The 27,780-nt window shown below is 41.7% G+C and overlaps 1 protein-coding gene across 3 annotated transcripts; it reads right to left on the bottom strand.

Annotated features, from left to right (window-relative positions):
- Positions 1-1,305: 1,305 nt before the first annotated feature.
- LOC121304877 (neuronal PAS domain-containing protein 1-like) lies at positions 1,306-27,780 on the bottom strand. 3 transcript variants are annotated; one of them, XM_041236292.1, is made up of 12 exons: positions 27,398-27,479; positions 22,474-22,638; positions 19,863-20,098; positions 16,601-16,671; positions 13,346-13,435; positions 9,573-9,744; positions 8,376-8,464; positions 7,827-8,017; positions 6,773-6,879; positions 6,407-6,554; positions 4,615-4,733; positions 1,306-4,129 (listed from the first exon to the last, which is right to left on the bottom strand). In XM_041236292.1, exons 2-12 carry the CDS (start codon positions 22,566-22,568, stop codon positions 3,111-3,113), a joined length of 2,337 nt encoding a protein of 778 aa, XP_041092226.1. In that variant the 5' UTR covers positions 22,569-22,638; positions 27,398-27,479; the 3' UTR covers positions 1,306-3,110. The 3 variants fall into 3 exon arrangements, with proteins under 3 accessions (XP_041092226.1, XP_041092223.1, XP_041092224.1); XM_041236289.1 differs by lacking the exon at positions 22,474-22,638 and having other exon boundaries at positions 27,398-27,780; XM_041236290.1 differs by lacking the exon at positions 22,474-22,638 and having other exon boundaries at positions 4,627-4,733; positions 27,398-27,780.

Here is a 27,780-nt window from a genome sequence, read left to right as displayed (position 1 = left end):
GTTTCACTTGATATAAGAAAAAATAAAATAGGTGCATGTAGAGTTGATTCTTGTGCCTTCTCACTAATATGTGATGGGATCAATGTTATCACTTGCATTGTGAGGTGACAGTAGTAGAGTCACATTGTAACAAGTAAGTTTTGTTTCGTGTTGTTGCTGTATGTGTTGACTGTCTTTAATGGTATGATACTTCCTGTGTGATCTTTGGCTGGAGCAGTAAGGACATTGATCACCTATTTTTGTAACTTATTATATATGCTCGATGTACACATTGTCTAGAATTATATATAATTATATATATATATTATATATATAATATATATATATATATGCATGCATGCATGCACACACATTGTTTTGCTACAATGTTAATTTTATGTCTAGTGTGGTTACAGTTTTGAAGGTCTAAAGCTGAGGAAACTTGGAACTTGGTTTCAGGAGACTAGGTTTCAGGCCACTGCATGGCACACCAGAGTAGACGCGGGGTTTGATGCAGCAAATTTTTCTCAAACTAGGTCTCCCAGTCTCCTGGAAGCAGGTTTCAAGCCACTGTTCCTGAAAGTGGCTTAGTGTTCCTTCAGCTTTAGGTTTAAATGAAGATCAACGACTGACTGCATTATTAACCTTGTGATGCCTGTGTGTATTGAATTGATTTATTTTAAGAACAGTTCACAGCTTTGTACAGAGTTCTCTTTGCTGTGCCTTTTTGAATGTACAGTATGCACATCTGCAGTTTGTTTTCACTACTGCACTTCCAGCTTCATTAAAGAACGTTGTATATGGTAGCCTGTGTTATCTAGAATTTGGACTCTCTTGGTTTTTCTATTTAACATCTTTTTAGTTTGGGTAACACTTCCCCTCCTTCCATTCCTAATCAATTCCCGGAATATTCTTCACAAATTCATACCCTCTTACTCACCCACCAGATGGTTCCAATTGTTTATCCTGGACTCCCATACGTAATTACCCCAGGATCAACTTTCATATTCCCACCTTAAGCATGGCTGTGTCCATTACTTCGCTCCAGATCATACAATATTTCGATTTGTGCTTTTGTCGCGCAGTAGACAGCAGTGTGCACATTTATTAGAACACTGTTGTTGTAGTTTTTAATTTTGTTGTGCATATAAAATCAAACCACTGGAACTGAAAATCTTGGTCAATTATAAAAATAGACAATTTAATTGATGGCTATAAGAGGCCACGTGCAATTAGTTTAATTGACAACCCTAATATATATATATATATATATATGACACACATACACACAAACACCACTTTCCGCATAATAAAACACGGTGCATCTTTAATGGCATAGATTTTATTTTGTATTTATTCAGTGAAGGTTTTGACTGGATGCATTATTCACACGAACGTTAACACTTAGAATGCTATAGCTTGCTTGTTTTTGTTTAATGATTTTTATTTATTGATTTTTGGACCCTGTGTTAAGCTACAGCGATGGGAATGAACACATTACGGGCCCAGGTTCAGATAACTTTGTAGCTGGAAGGAAATATCATTTCCCAAAATGATTCCTTCCAGCTAAACAAGAAAGAGAACATGATGTCTTCTTTACACATTCGTATGTTTATGTATTTAACGTAACGTTTTAATACTTTGTGTATCGGTTATAAGTGATCCGAAACGATTTATAAACATGTTATTGATAATGCTAGTAACAATTATAGAATATGATTACACTTTTGCCATTATTTTCAGCTAGTGCTTATAATTGGTTACAACGTCAGCATGTTTTCATGTGTCTTTCTCACCAAAGGGATGAAATTTCTTTACTTTTACAATGCAGTTATTGTACACTTTATTACTGTTTATAAATCAGTCAACAAATAGCTTAACTAAAGTGTTATCAGAATATTTGCATACAGTTCTTATAAAGTGGCTGGGGGGGGGGCGATATCATGTTTAACTTTGATTAGTGGTTATTTCTTTATTCCAGTTCGGTAGCAATCACTGAAACAAACATTGAATAAGCTGCATCTGTCTTTGGGGTGGATGAAAGGCAGCGCACACCCTTCAATTTCAGTAAGTCACCTCAAAGTACAATTTTGGATCTGTTTTAACAAAAAAACAATGGTTGCTGAAGTTCTGAAAAAAATTCCTCCAACAAATTGACCCTCTGCCCTGGCTACTGAACCCACTGTAAAACATAAAAAATAAAAAAACACTTTAACATAAAATATCGTTTAATAAGTTACTGTGTAGTCGTTCCATCTCAAACTATGCCCACAAAGTAAACCCAGTAACTGCCTTTGCCCTCACCTGAGGACAGGCTACTTTGTCATTTTTTGAAGAGTTTTTAACGGGAATCTCTCTGCCATTTAAATGGTTTCTTTAACTATATTGTTATAACTTACTCTAATTTTGTTAACCGCAACAGTTAAGAAACTGCACCCTAAAAAGGATACATTTCTTGGGTGTTTTTTGCTCCCCACACTGATGATAAAGTTCCATGTTTTGAGCTTCATAGTGAAATCTCACTGCTCTGATTACAGGCTCGACTAATTTGACTGTCCTCAAAACAGGACACAGCCGTTTGTAGCCAAAAGGAAGGATTTACATTTTTTTTTTTCTCTATGAAGAAATCTTGATTTAGAATTACATTTATACAACCTGTATTCTGAAAGAAAATGTTATTTGGTATTTAATGGGGTAATGTAATCTGCATGTGAATACAAATCCCTAAAACTAAGCTGTCCTCTGATTGGAAGACGAACAGTGGCAGGTCTCGTCCAGTTGTGTTCTCGCTACTGTATTAAGCACAACAATATGTAGTGTAATATTTTAGAATTATACACAATTAACAACTAACAAGGAGCTACAGAGAGTTCTTTACAAGTGCCACAGGTTTCCCTTTTTCAGAAAGAATTGATCAGCATTTTCATTCATACTGCAATTACTCACACAAACATTCTGTACAAGAAGACCTCAGATAACACCCCACCACTACCCCAGTGGATCTCAATGTAGGAGCTTGCCTTCATTGTGGTCAATAATCCTATCATATGGCCTTATTTCGGAGACAAGCAAGGGGAGTTAACCCAGTTGCCCTGGCTACAATCCTAATAAAAGTCCCAATGGCAGAAGACTCAGTTTTCGTCTTTATCGGTAGAAGGACCACGGAGCCCGTTGATGGAGAAAGACAGAGCTGAGAATGGGGTGTCCAGGGCAGTGAAGCCACTGAAGGGAGGCAACCCACTGAGCCTCTGGGGGGGGGGGAACAGCGGCGGGGGCTTGGGGTCTGCCTGGAGGTCCGGGGACTGCATGGAGAGGCGCTGGTGACGAGCCCCAGCCTGAGGGAGGTGGAGCTCTGCGGGGGCATAGCGGATGGTGCTGGGGGCATATAGGCTGTGAGGAGTGGGGCCTCCCATTGATCGAGGCAAAGGGAGGACCACCCGACTGATCCCTCCCAGCCCTCTAACTCCTCCACCGAACCCCAGCCTCTGCAGGAGTTCGAAATCGGGCATGGAGGGAGCAGGGAATAGTCTTTCCTCCCGGGAGAGAGGAGAAGCAGAGAGCGGTGGGGAGACCGCTTCCACGGAGGGGGTGAACAAGGCTTTAGGAGGGGCATCTTCTCCAGGGGGGGTCAGGACAGAGTCAGGAATGCAGATACGGGGACCGTTCCCATGCGATTGCCCAGTTTCAGGCTCAGTGTCCAGTGGGGTGCAAGGGAGAGAATGGAGGCCCCAGATCTCTGAAGTGGCTACGTCACTCCCAGTCAGCTCCGTTTTGATCTCATGTTCAGAGTAGGAAGATGTTGAAGGGAATTTCCTGTGCTGGATCACTGCACACCCATTTGGGATCCTCCCTGCCGCCTCTTCCTCCTCCTCCTCCTCGGCCTCACTGCCTCCAGACTCCAGCCTCCGCTCCTCCACTTTGATGTGCTTGGACAGAGGTTCTGCCTCTCTCTCACTCTCGCTCTCGCTCTCCAGTTCCGAGGACAAAGGGCTGTGGTTCCCCTTTGCCCTTGTTTCCAGGGGCCCCTCCACAGAGACACACCGCCGGCTCCTCTTCCTCATTTCCTCGGATTGGCTCCCTCGGGAGGATACAGCTCTAATCTTTGACGCATTGCCACTGTCCAGGTTCTGGAGAGGTGTGGTGTCTTTACCTGGAAATGAGCAGAAAATGTTTTCCTGTAATTGGTAGCAGATTGGCTTGCTTGTTTGTGTTATTTTTGTTAGTATCACTGTAAATTAAACAGCAGTTAATTTCACAAATGGGCTTTAATCAGTTCATGAACTCTGCTAAATAAAAGTCAACACTTTCTAAACATGTTAAACAAGATCATTTATCCTAAAACCTTGCATCACATATTAAAAATATTTTTATTTTCTTTATCTCACAATTATCCCTAAGAGCCAGGTGGGAATATAGAAGTCTACTACAGAATATAATCGGTGTTTCGAGTTGTTTTGACTGCTGAGCTGTAGTTTTCCTAAAGCTCTTCGAGACAAACACTAGATGTCACTCTTTCTCAAATCTTCGAGATGCTGCTGTTTTTGAGTGCAGTGGAGATAGGATGTTTGCAAAATTATCAGAATATTAAGATAAAAATGAAAATAATATATATCCACTTTGAGCTGACTTGTGTACCTCTATGCGTACCCTTGTCTTCTTGTGGCCAGTCGTCTGTCGTCTGGGGCTTTCTGGACAGGCCAGGGGAGTCGCCCAGCTGCTGGAGGTCCAGGGGAATGTCCAAGAGCTCCGGCCGGCTACGAGTGACCAGAGAGAGAGAGAGAGAGAGAGAGAGAGAGAGAGAGAGAGAGAGAGATTGCACACATGAAGAACCTGCTAGTGTACTATCTTGAGAGAAAACAAAGACTTTTTTTTTTCCAATTCACTGATGCCATAGCAACCCTGAAGCCATTAAAATAACAGCATATAAACTAGAAAAAATAAAGCCACCGTTACCATTTAAACATTATATACACACAATCAGAATGATAAAACAAATAATCCATAAGCTTGTTTATTTTAGTTTTTAATGGCGCTAACACAACCTCATTTGTTACTCTGTTGTTAACATGCTGAGCTGCTACAGTTTTGTACTTTAACATTTTTTTTTTAAAACAAATAGCAACCTGGGATGATTGAACCATTTTACTGTTTCCGGCCGGGACAAAATATTAAGGCTGAAAACCCTCGTCTTGATTCATCTGAAACGGAAACGTGAAAGCTTAGCTGACTTAATAGTGTAACTGAGTAGGATCTGCCATAGCCCTGAAATCGAAGAGAGAGTCTGCAAAGTATTTAAATTGTCCTGGAGTGAAATGTGCCTCAATTAGCACAGCCTCTAAACACTTTCGGAAGGGTGAGGGAGTCTTCAGTCAACACTTTTTAAATTAAGGGATGTCGTGGAAGATTTGATTACATGTAATTTCAGATTCACCTAATGTTGCTTAATATTGCCATCAACAACTTTTCAATTATTATTATTTTTTCTTCATAAATCTAATTTGAGCTCTTTTTTATGATTGCTATATCTAGCATATCGTCATCTACCTTCAATATTTCCTTGAAATTAATTGACGTCTCTCCTTTGTACCAACGCAGTTTGAAGTCTAACACAAGCTGCCTTCGGTGTCGCTGGCCGCTCATTAGAAACAATCCCAATTCAAACAGGTTCGACTTTGTGCTGCTGACAGATGGGAATTCTTTCCCAGTGAAACGAGACTAACCTATCCAGGCTAATTCTTTAGTTCTGTGGAAAATGTGTAACACCTCCAATGATGACTCAAAGCCTCCCGACAGGAGGTCTTCTACAACAGGTGTTCTTTCCAAGCATTAAAAAAAAAACCCAGATTAGGATCATGTTATAGAAACCCACGTGGTGTTGGCAGCTATCCCTCAGAGCTCTGCAAGCGAGAGATCGCAGCTCAATCCTGACCAGAGCACACCCCCTCCTGCCATTCAATCCTGGGCCTCCCGCTCAAGCAAACCCTGATAACTGCTCAGTTGTGTTGGTTTCCTTCTGAGCCAACTAACCAACTTCACTTGGTAGCAGCCAAAATACATCCCAGTCCTCAGAGACGAAACCTTTAATGTCAGCGACGCAGCTCCTGTTTTACCTGGCTGTTAGAAATATGCTATAATAGGGGTAGTGTTACATTTTCTCTATGCCTCCCTGTGCCTTATTCTGCTTCTCTTCCACTGGCAACAGGAGAAAAGTCTGTTCTCAGGGGAGGCTGATGAAGTTAATTAGATCTTGTAATTACAGCTCTCATTAACTAAAACACCACTTTCTGTAGCGCCAGGTTTTGCATCAAGTCACCCAATCCAACCATCAACCAGGGGCAACCTGACTAAACAGTTGCTAAATCTTGATCAGCCTCTCTGGGGAGGTGTGTTGTGGTTGGTTCTCATGCGTTGAATTTGCTCGGGGTACCTGAGCACGTAGTTGACCCAGATGATGTTCCTGTCTTGGGGGGACTTGTGGTTGAAGGAGATGGTGGCACAGGACTGGATCCATAGGAATCCACCGCGCCGTTGGAGCCAACGATAATACCCAGTCACCACCTGACCCTTCACTAGCACTGAGGAGAGGAGAGGAGAGTGGAGAGGACAGCCGTAATCCAAGATAACACAAAACACAGATGGAAAAAGGGGCCAATATAAAGACAGACAGGGTCTGTTAAAAATATAACAGAGGACAGTTAAAGATAGAAAAAGACAGGCAGGGAGTCAGGGGCAGATTTGGGGACGATCAGATGGGGGACGTTAGAGACAGCCGGGGAGGGGGGGACACACTCACAGTCCTCGTGGCTGTGTCGGATTGAGTCCACATCCTCCACGTGAATGAAGTGGTAGCAATTCTGCCCAATCAGCTCTTCTGGGCTCAGGTCCATGTATTCTTTGATCCTGCATTTAAACAAGGTTTGTACTGTCCGATCAGGAGGCCACTATATTTGAATATGAACATATACTTGTAAGTAAGGCTGTATTATTTTCATGGTTATCACAGATTTTATGACTTCCGCGAAATGTACCCATTTGCCACGAAATATGTAGTTCCCTGTGTAAAGTACTATTTCTGAAAGAATTATGTAAATATACATTTGTTATCACTTAAAAATAAATACAGCAGAAGTTTGCCTTATCGACGCGCTGCCTGTTCCACTGTATTAGGAACCTGGCAGCCGGTTTAGTTTGCTTCCTGTAAATGATTGAACACACACTGCACAGAGCAACATGATTTCTTTAAAATGTCTCCAATGAAAAAGATGCCAGCTGCATCAAAGATGGGAAGTATTTCTGCTAGAGATCGCTCTGTCCAGAACAAGAAGAGGACATTTCATGTGTCTGCAGTTACTTTTTCACATTCATTTCTGTTTGTACTGGAGGGGAAAATAAACGTCTTTAAAAGGTAGACATAAAAAACTAAATACTCTACAACTCCTCATTTACTGTTTTTCAGGTAAGCATTTCAATCTGTAGGAACATTTGTTGTACAATAACTGTAGAGAAAATGATCACTTTTGAACGTGACAGCGCTATTTTTTTCTGCTTTAATAAATATTACATATAGTTGTGAAATATCTTTAAATACCTATTTTTAAATGCCATGAAATAGGGCATTTTTACCATGAAAAAAATACATCCCAAGCCAAGCCATATGATCTGGAATCTGCAATCTAACTGTTCAGGCTGGCATAACAAAAGCTACAAAGCCTTATTTGCAGTTCCGAAGGTGGCAGGCTGCCTGTGCTGTGCCTTGTACACATGGCAGAGTTAATGAAATTAAGGACGCACATGCGCCCCCCCCCCCCCCCATTCGAAGTTGACTCAGTCTTTCCCATCTATGGTACCTGTTCTCACAGTAGATGACCTGCAGATCCATGTTGACCCGGAAGACGAACATGTGACTCTCCATGCGCACTTCAGTGAGAGTGGAGGGTGGGAGCGTGTGAGCCAAGGCCACCAATCCCAGCTCCCGCTGCACAGAGGGGGCAGGGCTGTGGGTGGGCCGACTGCGAATCCGACCTGTCACATGTATCACCTGCCAGGCAAGAAGAATATTCATGAATCACAGAGTGGGATTTGAAGGACCAACAGTATGGACACGTCCAGTTGACAATAAAGATATACACGATTGAAATGCATACACCCCTAACTCTCTTAGTCAACCTTATCATGATGTGCTGGTAACAGTAACCGTTATGTAGCTTTCATTCAGAGCGTCGCACTACTGTTGTCATGGTTTCGGACAGTTTTCTTTCTTCTGCTTCCTTTGAAGTTTCCTTCTATTGACCTACATAGCACTCAACGCTGCCTGTAACAACTTGGCTTGAGAACTACTGATCCGGGGGGGGGGGGTCTCAAAGGGATTCAGACTGTCAGACCCCCCCTGTCCTCACCTTGTATCCGGAAGACTTGATGTGCAACCCCCGCTTTGTGAGAGTGGATTTCATCCGGATGAAGAAACTGCGATAGGCAGAGTCCTCCTCTGGGGTGGGAGGACAGGTAGAGAGAAAGAGGGGGGAGTGAGCGCTCAGTGAATTTTACTGAAAACTGGCTTTTTTGAAAGACTCTTCATTGCCTGATCATTGGTATGGCTGTTTTAACCAGGCTGGACAGCTCTGGTATAATAGCATTTATATACATGTTACTTCAAGTGCTTGTACAGCAGTGTGCAAATGTATTAGAACACCTCAAGATATGTCAATCATATCCTTTACATACCTACCTGCATGAAGACTGAGTGGGGGAATTTTAATTGTGTGAAAATGTTAAACCACTTTCTGCTTTAGTTAGGCATCTTAAACAACCTCTACAAAGTCACATGTATTTTACCATGTGTGGGTATGTGTTCCTTTTCTCTTATTATGTTAAATAAATTGCATGGCTGGCCCATTAAATCACTAATATTCCTCTTTTGAGTACAATTGCAGTGGTTTTGCAGGCACAGCAAATTAAAACTACAGAAGCAATGGGGTGTTCTAATAGATCTGCACACGACTGTACCTGACACAACCGGCTGGCATCGACCATAGCAATAGAGTTGCTTATTGAGGCAGTAGGATTGAATTTTGAATCCTAAGCTCCTTATATAGCACACCAACTCGCTGGCTGAGCCCGGCTCTCATCTCGCATTCTCTTTACCTCTAGCTCGCAGCCATCAATTTTGTAGGAGCTCAGCGCAGTGTGGAGAAGCGAGAGAGAGGAATGAACGAACGTGAGAGAAGTGTGCAGACTCCTTCCACTCTCCAGAGACCTCCGTCTGAACCCGGCTGCACCCGAGTGAAGCAAGGTGTCGGATTAACTACACAGGACATAGTACAGTGGCTCTCTTGAATCTGTGCATTATACCAAAATGAACTATAATATGTAATGGAAAGAAAAGTCTTGATCAGATGTGCTGATGCTGTGTCTCGGGATATCTTTGATATGTCACTCGCAGGGTAGATAAAGCAGTGCGGTTTTGGCATTTTACTTCAGTGCATTGGCTACCAGTGAGTTACCGAATTGGTTTTAAAGTTGCCGTAATAAGTTATTGGAGATGGGCACAATATATGGGCACCACTGTATAAATAAGCAAAGAAAACTGTCTTTACCTGGCTCTGGCGTCTCAGCCAATGAAGAGGTGGATGCTGAGCTGGATGTGTTCTCATTGGTTGCCTGGGACACACCCCTGCCGCGGTATGACCTCATTCCTAGCCGCTCAGCCATCTCCACGTGATCTGCTGGGTGGATGTAGTCAAAGACACTGCTGCCTGTTAGCTCCACCTACAGGCCAGAGAGAGATGGTACACTTCATAATTACGTTAACCCTTTCAGGTACACAAGGAATTGAGCAGCGGTTGTTCAAATGGTTTCTTGTTAAAGTACATTTGAGAGTGAGGAGGAAACTGACCATTTGGATGACCAGATCCAACCTGTCAGTAAATTTTAAACCCTGTTTTGTGCCCCTCGTTGCAAAAAGAAGAAGTTAGCATAATTTTATTTCTGGGACACATATGTACATGAAAGAGTTAAACGCATACCTATGTAAATTTTCAGAATATTTCATTTCTTTCATTATTTCAATATCCTTATTAGCATGTTATTTATATATTACTGTTTCTGATTAGATTATTATATATAAAACAACAATAATGCAGAATAAATACAACAGGATATTGAAATGTCATTTTATGAAAGTATATGACCTAGTGTAGCGCTTAGGCTGCAATTATACATGTAGTCTCTAGGGGGTGCTATGCTCGTACCCCTAAAGCAAGACCACTGCCAATCCACTACCTTCCCTGAATGCTCTATAAATAATCGCCTCGCCTCGTGTTAATATTTATGAGCGGTCTGGGCAGCTGTCTGTGGAGGGAAAGAATCAGCTGATTTAAATAGCCACTCTGGAGACACCTGCATATTAACCAAGGTTAGGATCAATAAATAATAATGTCTGAGAGAACATGTATCTGACTGGTCCACTGGAAAGATAGAGTGACTGTATGCAATACCCTCCTTGAAGCTATAACCAGCCGCACCCTTACCAAATCCTCTTCAATGACAATGCAACAGGACTTGGTAGGACACTGTAATTTACAGACAGGTGCCACAGTACTAGTGCTTTCATATTTTGACATAGCACTGGTTTTACAATGGTAATACACACAGCTGTCTTATGCACATATAGTGTGCTACAGAACGTTAAATAGACTCCATTTAGTTAATGCTGCAGTCTGCTGATGGTTTTGCTAGGCTTTCTTCAGGGTGGTTCTTTGGGATTAAGGTGGCATTGAGAGAGACTGAGTGAGGGTGTAGAAATGGATTTTACTATATTATATTGGAAAGTAGACCCTTGTGTGACACAGCCGTCTGGGGTTTCTTTGTATCAGATGCTTGTATTAACTGGAAATTATGTCACATTAAGATTAGCCATTGAGTTTAATGAGTTTATTTAACTATTAAACATGCGGATGGTGGAATGACAGCCTCACATCGCTACAGTATTATCAAATAGCATTTGAGCAGAAAGGAAAATATCCCATCAGCATGGACAGCAGAGTGACAGAGCATATTCAAATAAAATAAAACAGCAGTGGAGAATTAAAAGCCCAGGCTGCTGTATCTTCCCCCTGGCACTGTGTTGGATTTGTCCCCAGGGGGCTTTCTTTGCAGGCAGCGGGATCGCACGCCACCGTTCTGGGTTTCAGGAGTTTCTTTACATATTCCAGCCTCGTACCACAGCCATCCTATAGCACTGTAGCAGCCAGACTTTGACAAAGTACTGAATTATGATTGCACAGTCTGTGCCCATGTCCAGCCAGATAGATGGCAAGCCTTGAATAATAAATACCAGGGCAGGCTGACTGGCAGGAATTGTTAACACTGGAGTTGCAACAAACCCAACAGCTGTGGCCAAAAGTTGTGCATCACCCTGAGTCATTTTGCTTCATAACACTGCATGAAACCTGCTAGATAATGTTAACTTATTGAATTGCATACCGCTTTGTAGTTTTAAAAAAACTGAAAGATTTGCCTTTTCAAAATCTAACATGAAAACACTGTACTGCTATTATGGTTTCCTGTAGACTTTTTGCGATATCATTTTGGAGTTTCTTTGATGAATATGGTGTTAAATTAAAAAAAATCTAAATTCTGTCCGTATCGTTATTTTGAGTCCTTCACTGAGAGAGGCTGTGCGTTCGTCCCACATTGTCATATCTTAGACGTTTGAGAAACCGCGGCATAATTACTGTACCCGGTTGTACACTGTTCTTGCTTGCAAATGTAATATAAACTTTATTGAATCCAGATGGACTTAAACAGTCCTTAAAACAGTGAATATTTTGTAAGAAGACCCCAGTAATACTTACATTTTTGGGGAGTCTTTCACCTTTCAGAGGACTGGTTTGGAACAGGTTCTTTAATGCCCCAGGTCAGGGTTAAAGTCCATGTTGCGGGTGGCTGTGTTCCCAGCGTGTAATCAACGTGCTCCTGAACAAGCTTATCGATTCAGCTGAGACTGAGCACACTTTGATTGTGAAGCTAACGGCTGTGATTATTTATTCATCTAGTAAGAAATAGCAGGACTTAACATTGACATGAGAGGTGTCACGTTGTCTGCCTGTGCTATCCCTGCCCTGTGGACTGACAAAGGACAACAGCTAATAGACAGGGCTCTTCTGTTGTAACACAGCTATTTCTATGGGAGCAGATGTAGTTATTAGCTAACACTTTACAATAGGAGTCGCTAACTGCTTAGTAAATACATGCGTGCTTACACATCATTACAGCGTGATTACGCATTGTTACAATGTACTTAATGTGTACATTTTTTTGCACTAACCCTTTTCTGATACAATTGTATACTTACATATATTGTGCAAAAAGATTTAGGTGTTAAGTATTTTGTAACAATGCATAATAATGATATGTAAGCACACATGTATTTACTGTTGGTTCCCCTTCCGAATATTTGTACCCCTTTATTTTTTTTTGTAACAAAGTAATCGTTCTTTGCATATAAGTCTCTATCCATGCATAAAACCCTTTTCCCTAACCCTAACCTTGTACCATCCCATCCTTTTTGGTCCAGTCTCACCTAGAGTAATACATGAGAACAGCTGGCAAACATTATTCTCATTTACCGGCATTATACCTGCAGAATGTACATCAATATTGGATCAATTACAAACATGCACATAGGGGGGGAACACATGTTCGCTGGAGAGAATAAATATGCGTTCCCCTGGGGGTGCAAATATTCGCAAATGTGTTTACACTGGCATTTAGGATTCTCCAGACAAACTGAAAGCCAGATTTAGAGCAGTAGAACCCATCTTCTTTTTCCAGCTGCTGTCTTTGAGTCACTAAGTCTGCTTTATCCAGGAGCTGTGATGGCATTTTCAGTAAAGCGTCTGAGGCAATTTAATTATATACAACCTTTTTAATTTAGACTGAAGCATCTAACAAGACATGATTCCCAGAGAGTCTCCTGTCCGTTCATCAATATTTTATTGATAGGGTGCAGTGGACTGCCATTTATTTGCCTATTTTTTTTCTCAACAGTCAATGTGGTCCAATGTAATAAATTACCCACTGTTCACAAACTCCAGTGCCAGATTTTATAATGCAATGATCCAATGAGTGTATTAGTGTCTGAGCATTCTAGCTGCTGGAAAACCAGCTGGGTAAGCAACGAAGCAGCCAAAAACCAGAACTGTCCAGATTCCAGACTGGTCACCTGCTCACCATTAGACTGTAGTCCACATTAAATCTAGCCCCTTCCATGAGTACCAACATTTCATCACAACAGAATAAAGCGTTAAAGAGCCATGTGATTGCTATTAGCAGGTACTGTTTAATGCAGAGTGGACACTGTCCTTACCTGTGAGAGACCAAGGTAGATAGACACCGTCTCTGAGATGTAGAGAAATCTCCCCTCGTGACTGACCACAAAGGCGAAGCCATCTAGTGACTGGACAGAGAGGATAAAGAATATAAATCAGTGCTATTATTCACACTGAACTTCTATAAATGAATCGATGGTAGACAAAGAGAAGGAGATGCGACACCTTTTATTGGACTAGCAGCAAAACAATGATTAATCACAACGTTTCAAGACCTCTCTTCTTCAGATGAAAGTAGGAAAGAGAGATTCATGTTGTGAATGTAAAACAGACAGACACCTCCATATATCTTCAGAATATGATCAATAATGAATGGTAAACAACTGTAACCCTACGTTTCCTGCCAACTGGAGAAGCAGTTTTCCAGGATGTACGGTAAAGTACAAAGTGGAATGTACATTCATAGACACACAACAGTCTTCACAATGTAACCCTGTTGCCAGGGGCTTCCTCCACTTTGGCGAAGATAATTCAAGGTGTCTGGGTTGTTTGTTTCTGATTTATTTTGAAGGAATGAAACCCCAGAGTATTACCCTGAAGAAAACCTAGCAGAAGCATTTCCAAAACACAGCATTACCAGCACAGGCAAAGATTACTAGAACTGGTATTGTGGTACTATAACACAGTAACCCCAGTGTGTGTTGTTGCTGTAACAACTTATAAAAGGTCCTTTAATGGATTAGGGCCATCCTATCTCCAAGAACTACTAACGCTGTATATTCCTATTTGTTCTTTGAGAAAAAGTATTCTTGAAGTCTAAATTGAAGACATACTTTTTTGAATGTGCTTTTATAGAATTGGTTGTACCTCAGTGAGTGCTCTTGTTTTGTTCTGACTTTGTACAGTGCTCTGGGATGCTTTGGTGGCGAGGGCGCTATATCAAAATACATGTGTATTGTATTGGTTTTGGTTTTGTACCCTTATGTACACCAAAATATAAAACTATTCCTACTGTTGTACTTATCCCAGTGCAGCAACCCTTATTCTCCCACATTCAGCCTATAAAAAGCAAAGACAATATGGTCACCCAATTGCTACAATTTGCATTTCAAATTAACATAAATATACTGTTTTTATCTTTAATACAAAAAAAAAACCTACTTTTAAACACACACACACACACACACACACACACACACACATTCATTAACCTCTGTTACAATAATAAAAACTGAAAAGAGAAAGAAAAGCCATTAAAAGGATCATTTGTAAACAGAGAGGACACAGAGTGGGCTTGAGAAGGACTGCTACTTTTCCTGGCACTGTAAGTGGTGGTAATTTATGCGCTCCGAATCATTCAATATGTAAATGAGAGTGCCCGGGATTAGCAAGCCTGCCGTCTGAATTTGTTGGAAATAAAGTGCAATTATGCAGTTATTACTGACGATGGCCCACATAAAAAGAATCACAGATTTCTTGAGTACTCATTTGATTTGTATCAGTTTGTCCTTTTTGAAACAATTTGAAATGAGTGTCCTTTTTGAAACTATTTGAAATGAGTGTCCTTTTTGAAACTATTTGAAATGAGTTTAATGTACATTATTTCAAAGCAGTTTTTTTTTCTCTTAAAATATTTTTTAATTTTAAACTTTTTTTCTGGGGGGGGGGGGGGGGGGGGGGGGGGGGGGGGGGGGGGGGGGGGGGGGGGGGGGGGGGGGGGGGGGGGTGGGGGGGGGGGGGGGGGGGGGGGGGGGGGGGGGGGGGGGGGGGGGGGGGGGGGGGGGGGGGGGGGGGGGGGGGGGGGGTTAAGCAGTAAATATTAATATATTTTACGAAAACGATATGAGTACCCAACACTGTTTTCATTACAAGAGTTTTATATATATATAGTGGCACCACAAATAGGTTAGGCAATTATTACCCTTTGAATGATAAGATATTATCCATAACTTCAAACACTCTCAGGTAAACCAGTAAGTGCAGCGCAGAAACCTTGGATCAGTGGAGATAGACTTGAGACACAGGGAAGGAGAAACATCTCACACACAAAGTGGTGAGGGGATGGAATGGGCTGCCTAGTCATGTTGCTGAAGCAGACTCTTCTTCACAGAGTGGTGAGGGGATGGAATGGGCTGCCTAGTCATGTTGTTGAAGGAGATACTTCTTCACACAGAGAGTGGTGAGGGGATGGAATAGGCTGCCTAGTCATGTTGTTGAAGGAGACACTTCTTCACACAGAGAGTGGTGAGGGGATGGAATGGGCTGCCTAGTCATGTTGCTGAAGGAGACTCTTCTTCACACAGAGAGTGATGAGGGGATGGAAGAGGCTGCCTAGTCATGTTGTTGTCTATGGAATATAGAAAACAGAGAAATGTAAACGTGTTGCTCCTCGTTCTCCACCCTCCAATTCACAACGTCTGCGTACAGATTAGCCAGCGCACCGATCAAGGTCCATCAAGGCACACTAGGAGAGTCCGAATCAATCCTCCCAGCACTCAGGACAGCCTCACCGTACCCCCCCTCCCCCCCTGGAGATAACAAGGGGGAGTGAGCTGGGAAACGAAGAGCCATCACTGTCCCCCTCTACCCCTGCCTACATAGGAAATCAGACTGTCCGTGTTCAATTGCAGGAAGAAAAAAATTAATAAAGCAGGTGTGGGATAACTGCCTGTTAAATTGCTGCATGATAACAATGGAACAATTTCCTTACCCTCCACATGAAGGGACCGAGAGAGGGAAAGCCTTTAGCCTCTGTGCAACCTTACTGACTGGCCATGGGAGAAGGCTGCAATTGGAAGAATGCTCCCACAGTGGGAGAATGTTTGTATTTTGACCATGGCATTGCAATAGTATGATCACACACACACACACACATGCACACACTAGTATAATACACACTGCTGGCTTTCCAGTGCAGTACCACAGTAGCACAGTGTTCTGTTGCACCAGGACCACTGTCCGTGAATATTTATTCCAGATCCACTGTGTTGTCAGTCAAGCTCACATTAAAACCTGAAATGGGTGGTGATGCAATAAGAGTCTTACTTCCATCCTTGTAATGATGTGGACCGCTAATGCATTTTTAAATTAGCAGACCACAGCATGTTTGGCGGCTACTTAATATGGTTTGGTGACTACCCCTATCAAGCATGGAGTATATTTCTCTTGCACTCTTTGCTGCGTCAGGCATACAAAGAGTACACAGGAAGAAAATGCTTTGTCTTTGAAATTCTGAGCGCGAGATGTACTCTCTCTGCAAATATATAATCATATAAGGTCAGTGTCAGTGTTACCTGTAGCAGGTGTCCCCCTAGGTGGTGTTCGAAGAGATCGGTGGCCAGTGACATCGGAGTCCTCCCCACAGCTAAAAGACAGGAAGAGAAGAGTCAATGCTCCGCACCGCAATGAGGGGGCGCTATAACCCCTGCTAGAGTGAAGTGCAAAAATCTACTATCTTCACAGTTAATAAGTTTTACTATAAATCACTGTATTCTGTGTCCAGTGTATAGAACATACAGCACAATTATTTTCATAATTCCTTTCTTTTTATTTTTAATTTAAACTGAACGAATGTATGAAATAACACATGCATGTATAGTACACAAATTTGATTCAAGATAGATAGATAGATAGATAGATAGATAGATAGATAGATAGATAGATAGATAGATAGATAAAATTAAACACACTTTAAAGTAAAAGGTGCACAAAGCAAAACATAAATGATTAACATGGATGACCTACAATGTATAGTGTTGAAGAAATAAAATGAGATCAAGTAGAATATAGAAAAATAAAGGGAAATAAATGGATATATAATAAGAGAGACTCAATACCACGATGCCTGGTGGCTTTTATAGGAAGGAACAGTAGATCATTACATCATTGCAGGAAATGACATCACAAACACATTAATGGATTAATGGAGCCAGCTTTGGCTCTAAGGCAGCTGATTCCATTACTGCTAGTAGCGGCACAGAACAAATTCTCAATATAAGCACCCATTTAAATTTATGTACCATGTGTTGCTATGGTATACAGAAAGGCGCACACACACACACACACACTCCCAGAAAGCGACAAACACACATTCTGAGAAAGCCCTGTCACACACAGACACACAGAGCTATTAAACCCAGCCCATTGTGTGCGGGGGTCCGGGGGGCTATGCCACGGGAATATCAATGAGCCGCTCTATTCAGGGAGCTGAAAGGGGCCCAGACCCTCGCTCTCACCTCTGGGGTTAGAGTCGAAGCGCGGTGGGGGAGGAGGGGACAGCCGGGAACAGGGGTTCCTCGAGTTACGTAACTCTCCCTCGCTCACTGGACGTTATTAGTTAATTCTATAGGGTGATGCAAAATTTTTGTCAATAGCTCTATAAGCACCCTACTTGCACCTCTGTCCGAATATCAGAGTTCAGAGTTTTTAATATATCTAGACAACCATCATTAGCTCGTCGTCTATCTGTCTGTGTGTGACACTTACAAGTTAGTATATATCTAAAGCCGAGGGCCACGAAGCCACTTTCTGGCTTGGAATTTGGTTTCAGGAGGCTTGGTTTCAGAGCACTGCATGGCACACCAGGGGAGACTTGGGGTTCGATACTGCAAAGCTGCCTCAAACTAGGTATCCTGGAACCAGGTTTCAAGTGACTGTTCCTGAAAAAGTGGCTTTCAGACAGTGACTGTAATAAGCACAAACAGGGCGCCATTACATACCAGTGATATTTATCAGTGACTTGTCCAAATGAAAGTTCATTGAAATTGGATAGGCAACCTTCTTAGAAATAGGTTAGCGAGTAATTGTGACACACACAGCCAGCCAGCCTCAGTATATTGTGGTTCCAGGACTTCCCTAGCGAGTTTAAATCCAATGTGTGAATGAGTTGTTCAGACAGCTACACAAACATGCAAACATCATCTCCAGGTATGTGCATCTTCAGTGAGTGGCATTCTAATAAAAGGGGCGTTGGCATTACCTAAGGGGTTGCCATGACAACAAGGGTTCATTTTGTTCCTGCTGAAAGCGTGATTGGCTAATACCGCCTAGCAGCTCAGTCACACATATTGCTTCTACTTTATTTGCCGTTTCACACCATCAGGCATATTAAACATGACTGAAAAAAAATTAAAAAAATAATCACTACACCGCCCCACCATAATTATCCTTTCAGCACAGCTCTGTCTCTCCCCCGTTCACTGGCCAGAAATAATTAGAGTGCAATTAAATGTATTTTAAAACCTTTATAGAGCTTTAAATGCAGAGACAAAGAAGTAGCGTCTTTTATATTCTTGAAGTGTCTTTTTTTTTTTTTTCAAAATAATAAAATGAAAATGTCCCCCGTAAAATGACTACACTGTCAAATGCAAAAACTAATTTTGGATACAATGTTTTTTTTTTTTTTTTTAAGCATTATTTTTTGACTACCTTGCCTAAGAGTTGAGCTAATCTGGGTGTGTGAAAGCCTAGGTAAAACTGAAGAGAAACATCTTTTCCTTGCCTCTAAATTCTTGTGAGACTGGGTTTTGAAAACGTGTGAGGAAGACCCCCCCCCCCCCCCCCCCCCCCCCCCCCCCCCCCCCCCCCCCCCCCCCCCCCTGTAGACCATTGAAATGTTAGCATTGACTTTTACATGGATGAGCGCTAAAGCACAAAACCTTTTATATGGAGACATATGGAAGATGCAAATGCACAATAGGGTCGTATGAAGATGCACTTTTTTCCCCCATGTAAAGCATTTTCTATGACAATAGGAAAACTTTACATGAAGAGTCTCCAATTACTGTTTATTTACATAAGCGCTACTTAGTAGGGCTTTAAGCATTAGGGCCACAGAGCTCTGGAGCTCAGCAAAGTGACTCAGACACTTGCTTTGCAACGCAGTTAAATGAAACAGGCTTCGATGGGTTGTTTTCTACAGAGGGTGTTGCAGCAATGCTAAGTACTTCAGTTCTGCCACTGAATGGTTAAAGGGATGCAGGTGTTTGTGACTCGCATTGTACACGCCAGTTCATTGATACTGAATTTTCCCTGCGCTAATCAAGGTCATTAAAACTCCTTGTAATTAAGTTATTCTCGTTACGCAGTTAATTCTTATAATTACCAACCGTATAAACTTATTATTATTCTTTTTTTGTTCTAATTACATTAGCGCTGCATATTACTCTCCAGCTAACTGATGAGGTGGAGCTGTGTATGATGAAATGAACTGCAGCCCAGCGCTTTCTCTAACCACTGAGCTACTCAGACACACTGCCTTCCACACTGCAGCCAAATGCATGCTCTTAAATTTCAAGAATTCAATGCAAAACATGAAAACCAAACAGCACGAACGATACACAGATGAGGGAATTATTTAATGTTGTATCTTTTTTTGTTTGTTTTTTTAAATGTCCCCAGTGTTTTAGATAGTACCATTTCACCTGGTAGGATATTCCATGCATTTATAACTCTCTGTGTAGATCAATTAAAAGTTTTTTTGTAATAAAGCTGGAGAAAACACCTCCCCAGGATTTGCTGTGCTGGAATGACCCCTTATGCTATGTCACTGCCTACCCTTGTTGTGCGGTCCTCCCTCCAGCACGGGGCTCCAGGACGGCTCCCCCTGTCTGCAGAAGTCTCTCATGCGCAGGTAGCTGATGCTCAGTCTGATGACGGAGGCCTTGTCCAGCTGGCTGGTGATGGCACCCGGCAGGGGCAGCATCTTGGCCAATTCGAAGAACTCAAAATTCTCCTTTCCTCGGCGCGAGCGAGCAGCGTTCCTCGATTTCTCCTTGCGCAGAGACTGCAGGCTGGGAAAGAGACAGAGAGACAAAGGGAGTGAAAGTGCTTGTTAACTCTGATGCCTTCATGTCCTGGCTGTGTGCAGTCAGCTGTCTTTGCTGATTCCGGAGGGAGCACCGCGTTGGCCTTGGCGCTCTCACAGAAGGGCCAATGCGACGCTCTCCTAGTCGTGCTACAGCGCCTCACACTACCGACTAGGCAGCCAATGAGCTTGGCTAGGCACCGGCAGGCTTTTGCAGCTCGATGACATCCGCTCTCAAGTTCCTGGGTGTAAAAGAGGAAGTTGAAAACCTTCAAATAAGCAGGAATTGTAGACGATATGGGATTTGATGCACTTGAAAAAAAAAAAGAATTAGGCAATAGTCAAATTAATTTTCACAAATACACCCTATAGGCAATCCTGGCCTTTGAGATCAAGTCCAGTCCAGGTTTATATTCTAAGCAGATTCAACTTCCACTATGACAGATTAATGTACTTTAAAAGCTTTTATGTATTACTTACAAGAGAAAGTGAAAGGGAAGCTCTTATACTCTCTTAACAGCCTCCCTCTGCTCTGTACAGCTTTTGAAAACTTGGGAGTAATGCCCATCCAAACCATTAACAGACCACAGCAGTATATGTGTTACAATATTCAGTAATAGATTCACAGTGGTCCTGACAGTATCACAGATGGTGTTGTCATATTCGCCATTGATTTTTACCTCTCAGAAAACATACCCTTGTCTTTGCACACAGGAGTAAAACGCTTTACAGTTAGTGGAAGATGGTCTGGTTGACTTTAATGCACCTGGCAAGAACTGAAGGGAATGGGACAGATATTGCTTCATTTCTACAATATCGGATCAATGGGACCATTTGCCAGAAGCAATTACAGTCTCCGCTAGCCTGTCTTCTTTGTAAAGTGCTTGGCTGTTTGACCATGTAAACTGTCTGTGCTGTTGTTTGTAATAGGACACATATCGACTTTGCCGAGTGGAGTGGAGGGTAGAATTATTATGTCACTGCTTGGCATATATCACAGCGGTTTAAAAAACAAAAGGACAGTCATTTTAAAATGCCAGAAAGTTGTCATCAATACAATTTAATCTTTCAAAAAATATACATTTCTTGTAAGCTATAGGGGCATTTCACGTGAAAAGGAGTTTAAGCAAGGTTTTAAAATCTTAATCTTAGCTCATTCAGTAGCAGATCAGAATCGAAATGCATTTCATTTTGCACTCTGCCAGCCTCATTTAGGTAAGCGGACTGTGGGAACTCAATCTCTCCCAATTCCTAACGAGCGTGCAATGCGAAGGACGAAACAAACGGGTTTTATATCTCAGAAGGGAGAGGTTGAGGTTGCAAGCTATGAATACATACATCTCTACAAGCGCAGGATTACCAATCTAAATGAAAACAGCTCAATCACCCCAGAGCTAAACGGCTTTGAATACCCCGCCCTGCCCCCCTCTCACCAGGAGCAAAGCAGCAAGGAGGGGAGGGGCTAACATCTGCAGTCAAAATCACTGACATTCCTTTCTCGGGCAGCAGCGTGTAATTGCACTGGGAGCAGGTCTGAAGGATTCACAGACAGATAGCCAGCCTCTCTGTCCAGTGAGCCAAGCAAAACTCTCATTGATATTTCAATAGCTCCGAAACCTCCCAGACCAAGGGAGAAAAGAAATACCGATAATCCGATAGCGTTTCGCAAACCAATTACTGTCGAAGTTTCAGTTCATGCTATCCTGTGTGTCGATCCAGTGCATAGAACACATGGTAGCGTTCTAAAGTCAAATAGTTTTGGGGGTATGTTTTAACAATTGTGTGTTAAGAGTGTCTCTTATTGTAACAAATAATTTCACACCGTCTGAGCGGTGCACTCTTCGAGACTGCAAGGTGGAAGCTTTAAAAATGAAGGTAAATAGGGAATTAACTATTTTGTTAAGCTAGTATTAACAGAGACAGGCAACTGATCAGATTACCTGAACCCCTGGGGAGACAGCCTCAGATGCTGCACTGATGCTCCCGATGATGTGGAGGTATTGGGAGCCTCTATGCCTGGTATTTATACTCTAGTAGGCTCAGAACATACGTCACTACAGTTTGTTTCTGTTATCTTACTAATTATTACAGAAATGAGTTATTTAGCTGTTACTCCACTCGGGTGCAACCAACCACGAACTACTCTACTAAACTAACCAACCACTAACTACTCTACTAAACTAACTAACCCTAACTACTTTTACAAGGTTACTGTGGTTAATTATTTCTCCTTCCCCATTTTTTCTTGCACATGCCTTATCATACTAAATAGTATGCTGAAAGGAGGAAGAAAATGTTCTAAGCCTTGGGTAAAAAGTATTTCACAGCACCCAGCAAGAGGGATAGAAATGTTTCTCTTACCATGGAACAGGCGGGTTTTTGGCCAGCAGCCCCTGCAAGAAGTCCCACTCTACGCTAACGCACTTCCCCTCGCTAACAAACGGTGCCACCTCCATCCTCCACTCAGATCGCACAGCTGACTAACGCAGGCTCTGATTGGCTGGAGCCGTAGATGGCTTTGACCTCCTACAAAAAGAGCCAGAAATATAGGAAAACTTTAAAATGATGAAACACAATGACACTCTTCAGACAGTTACTTTAACTATAGCCACAGATTCAGACAATGTAAAGTTTTAGAATCTTCCTTCTTGTTAGGACCAGCAATATTATCATTGGGACTCTCTTCTTTTGGTGGGATCTTTTTATATTTTATATTTCAATATGGAATATGCAGACATTTCAAATACAGAGCCATAGATGAAAAGTTACTGGTGCTTCCTGGTACCACATTTCTTCATGCACTGTGGCTCCAATAGTCCAGCTGCAGTCAGACCATGTGACCTACAGTTAAGGGGTCCGGATGCATTGCTGTAGATATTGAAAATATTTGCCTATGCTAAATGAACATAAAAACAAAGGGGGGGGGGGGGGGGGGGGACATTTGATTTAATTGGATTGCACCTCTTTAATTACATAAAAAATTTCTCCCTCAAGCTGTTGTCTGCTGCATTAACTTTCTCTATCTAAAGCTGCAGTACTTTATTATGGGTTGCACTATTAAACTACTAGAGAGTGTACGTGGCGACTGCTGGAATCATTCAATGCTAAACGAAATCAGTTTTTTTTTTCTATCCTTGTTTTTACATGACAGGGAAAACTAATCCAATCCCAAGACTTTATTAATAGAAAATTAGATGCACCGTAGATCCTGCCAACACACTGCCTAATGTTCAGTGGCAGCAAATGGATTTGACACAAATGGAGCTTCCTGCAGCCGTTCCAGGTGTTGCAATGCAGCTACAGACTCGGCTGTTGCGCTAATATAATTGGCACTAGATTGGCGGATGCACAGGGCGTTACGGATTCTCACCCCGGGCGAGCCTGGCTCTTTTGCATAGCGGTTAAGATGCTGGTTTGCAGCGTGCGTGGTTTGCACTGTCTCCCTTTACATCGGTGCTGGGGCTCGAAGTTCACAGACTGCACACGAGCACCAATGTTAAAGAGGGGAAGAGTGTTGTGCTGTGTGATGCACCACTGGTACAGATTCTGTCCCAACAGTGAGGTCCTGTAAAAAACTCTGGCTCTTTTGCATAGTGGCTATGATTTGTGCTTCCTTTCTGTTACATAAGCACATGTGATTTACGTCTAAAACACAGGAACATATTGTAATCTGATCGTCATGCAGGGGGAGGAGGGGAGCCAGCGCAATCCGCTGAACAGGTATAAGGATTGCTGTATTGCTGGAAGTGGACAGCTGTACACTAGATGGCTCTGGCTCTTACTTCTATGAAGACACTTTGGCTAGCCTGGGTTACATCTACAGCAGGAAACTAAAACTGAAGAGCAGCTCCTGGAATCGCGAGGTCCAAGCAATACAGAAAACATCTGGAAGTAATAAACAGATTGCAATGATTTTAATGCTTTGGTAAGAACTCCTTCAAGACTGAAAGGGTTTGCCAAGCAATGCGTCTGAATTAACCAACATTTTTCAAAACCTGGGTATTGGAAGATTCATTCTTTTCAAAGCGTTCGGTTTCACAGCCCCATTCGACCTCTCAATGACCCTCCTTATATAGAAGCCTGACAGCATCGCTCCAATTAACAGCAGCTGACTAATGAACATAAACTACCTGGCGAGGAGACTAGCTACAAGGTTCTTAAAAGCATTTCTCTGTATGTGTACAACACAGCCTACATTTGCTTTCATTTTACCAAGATCCCTTTGTGACACTGTAAAGCACAAGCAAAAATAATAACAATATCAATAATAATAATAATAATAATAATAATAATAATAATAATAATAATAATAAATAATAATAATAAAAATAGTGGTTTGACCAAACGTATTGAAGTTGGTTTAGGTAAATAGTCATTTAAAAGCACCTTTTTTTTTTTTTTTTTTAAATAAAAGGTGGATGCGGCAGTCCCTTCCTGTTCTGTAGGTTAAGCTTCACTGCAACGATCTTAAACAGCAGAGCAATATTTGGATCTATAGCTTTGCAATTAAAAATTGTAAATTAAAATAAAAAATGCAAGCAAAGAGTGAAAAGATTTTTTTTTATCAAAAGGGACACGCGTGAAAAGGTTTCGCGGTTCATTATGCAATACTCCCCGACAGATATAACTCGTATTTGGCAGCACTGAGCCACAGCTGAAGGCTATCTATTCAGTGGAAGTTATTATGATTTTATCCCATTTAGAAAACATCCTTGTTCTGTAATAAGCATAATAAAGCAATACGAAGCAATCTCTGGACCTTATCCTCTGCCTCTCCTGTCCCTTATATAGAACACTGTAGACTGGAGGCATAGTTAAGAGATTGAGCTGTTCGTGTTTTGCTTTATAATGAGAATAAGACATTAGGGTGCAAATAGGAGCTCATGGTTGCATACCACTTTAAAAACAGGCTAAAAGGGCACCATTATAACCAGACACCACTGCCAATAGAAGATATTGAATGTGCATTTTATTTTTGTCTAATTAAAGTTCCTTAAAAATGAGTTTTGCTTTATTAAAGATTATTGTGATGATGTCTTAGGGAGGGGAGTAGGGATTACAGATTTTATTTTTATATTTTTTTAACCAATCAGCTTCTACCATTGACATGGAATAAGTCTTTTATTGGCTATCCCTTTTTTGACATCAATACTGTACAGGAGTATGCATTAGTCCAATGTAAAGACAGAGTTTGTTTGCTGTGACCTGCCAGCTGTGCTGTTGACCAGGGCATTTTGAAATGGCAGCTCCAAGTTTGCCAGCGGCTCTCTGCTTCCCTGATTGCAGTGGGCATTTGCATAAACTATGGCATCAGTTTGGCTCAATAACTGCCTGTTTACCAGTGGGAATGATTAATGAAACCCTACAGCTGCTTGTGTTGAAACTGTACTATCTCTGGAGAAAGTTTTTTTTTTTTTTTTATTGCAAGAATGCTTCAGCTGTCATGATGAGAACATAGGGCTGTTTAACGGTCAAGACAAAGGTACTGGCTGAAATGTTTACTTCATTTTATCATACTTCAGAATGTATGGTTGGCTGTTTCAAATTAGGCTGCATAATAAAACGTTGGGACTAAACTTTAAGAGAAAGGGTGCTCCTTCCAGTCCAGGGCAGGCTTGAGGCATAGAGACTGAACTGCTCCCTCACCCCATAAGAGAAAGGGTGCTCCCTCCAGTCCAGGGCAGGCTTGAGACATGGAGACTAGAGTAGGGCTGGTCTTCCATAGTTTACCCTTCTATATATTTTGCACCATCAAAAAAATAAACATTGTTGGTTCACCAGTCTGATTGCATCACGAATACCTGCAGCAGCAGGGGTGTATGGATAGGGTGAGCAGACGAGTCCAGGTTTAGCTGGGACACTTCCGGTTTTCCAAAAAGATTTGAACAGATTACACCTGTTCTTGCCTGCTGGCATTGGCTTCCGGTGAAGTACAGAGTTATTTTAAAAATCTTATTAATGGCATTTAAGGCTGTCTCTGGAAATGGCCCTGCTTACATTAATGATATGCTTGTACCTTTTGTCCCTGGATGCCCGCTGAGATCTGCTCATCCAGGGCTTCTGTTGACTCCAATGAGAAAACGCAGCTCTCATAGTGGAAGAGCCTTTAATCATTATGCACCTGCATTGTGGAACAATCTTCCAATTGAAATCTGTAAAGCTGACTCAATAAATGCAGAGTTTTCCATTTAACTCCCTGAAGGAATTTGATACAAGATGTAATTAATGAGCAATCTAAATCACAAACTTAAATATGATTGGATTTGATTGATAAAGTTTGTATTAATAAATAAAATAAAAGCACGCACGTTTATTTTGCACTGGACGTTTCTCAGACACCTGCAACTGAAGGCCTACATTCGACCCCCCGTAAACCAACTCTATTTTTTAACGTTGGACCGCCAGTACAAGGGCAGTGGTTTTTAGTGAGTCAACACTTGTGCAACAAATTAATATCAAGCAAAGGCTCTTGTCAGATCCAGGAAAGCTACAAAATCGCTCTTCAATATGACGTGTATCAGCAACATAAGAAGGTAGTTCTTATTTCATGCAAACATTAGAACCACCACCTAAGAACAAGAGTAAAAGTAAGTCATCCAAATTGTGCTTTCAAATTGTTCTATTACTACTATGATAAAAACTGAATTTCTCTAATCTAAGTAGCTGTTGTCTGATAGCAAAACGTTCCCTTGCCGTCTAAGGCAAAACATTATAACGTGCTGAAAACCGTTTGAACTAAACATCAGCTTTTATAAGAATCTAACTAAAAAAATTGCATTTGTGTATCATACAGTGTTTGCATAGCTAGCTAGATACAAGATACAATGATTGAATAAATAAATACGGCACTGCCTGTGTGCAAGGTTAATGTCGTTTCAAAGGTTTTATTAGTTGTGTACGTAGCTGTACAAGGTTGATACATCACACGTTAAAAGAAAAAACTCTTTTGTATCCTTACACAAGCACAATGTGTAACTAATAACCATCTATTGCAGCAAGTAAGAGTGGACACTATTTGTGCTGCCCATTAAACTGAAACTTTGACAAGCTGTTAATAAACTACACATTCATATTAGCTACACTATGGAAGACTAGGTTATAGTAATACAAACACACCAAGAATTATACACTAGGCATAAAACAGCTTGAATGTGTCATTTCACTTGTTTCTCAAAGAATATAGATAACCTGTCAACTCAAATCTGCCATTATGACATATTTTCTGTATCGCAAATTACCCCTCTTGTTCATTCAGATCTAGAAGTAGAATATAAGTTACATTTACCTGCCTGGCATGGCTAGATGTGCCCCTGAAATGCTGTTCCCCTCTTCCTTGGCAGATAGAAAAGTGATCAGGACCACGCTGCTGGAATCAGCAGACACGATCAATAATCCCCATAAAAGAGACTGGACGATGCAAGGGCACAGCTCGGCTTTGCACATGCAGCCCTCACTGGGAGTGCTACTTTGGAACCTGGACACACTTTATGTGCTGGACCTGGTCTCAGCAATCCCTCGAGATATCTCAGCTAAAGCTCATTCCATTGCATTTCCATCAAAAATAAGGATTGCTTGGTCATTTCTTCCCTTCTTTGGTCTTTCTTTCAATGTCTGCGAGTAAATAATGAAGGCATTCTTGTACAGTCCCTGTCCGTTTACTCTCTCTCT

Source organism: Polyodon spathula, chromosome 40 (assembly GCF_017654505.1).
Source record: "Polyodon spathula isolate WHYD16114869_AA chromosome 40, ASM1765450v1, whole genome shotgun sequence".
NCBI lineage: Eukaryota > Metazoa > Chordata > Actinopteri > Acipenseriformes > Polyodontidae > Polyodon > Polyodon spathula.
This window is presented reverse-complemented; position numbering and strand designations above follow the sequence as displayed.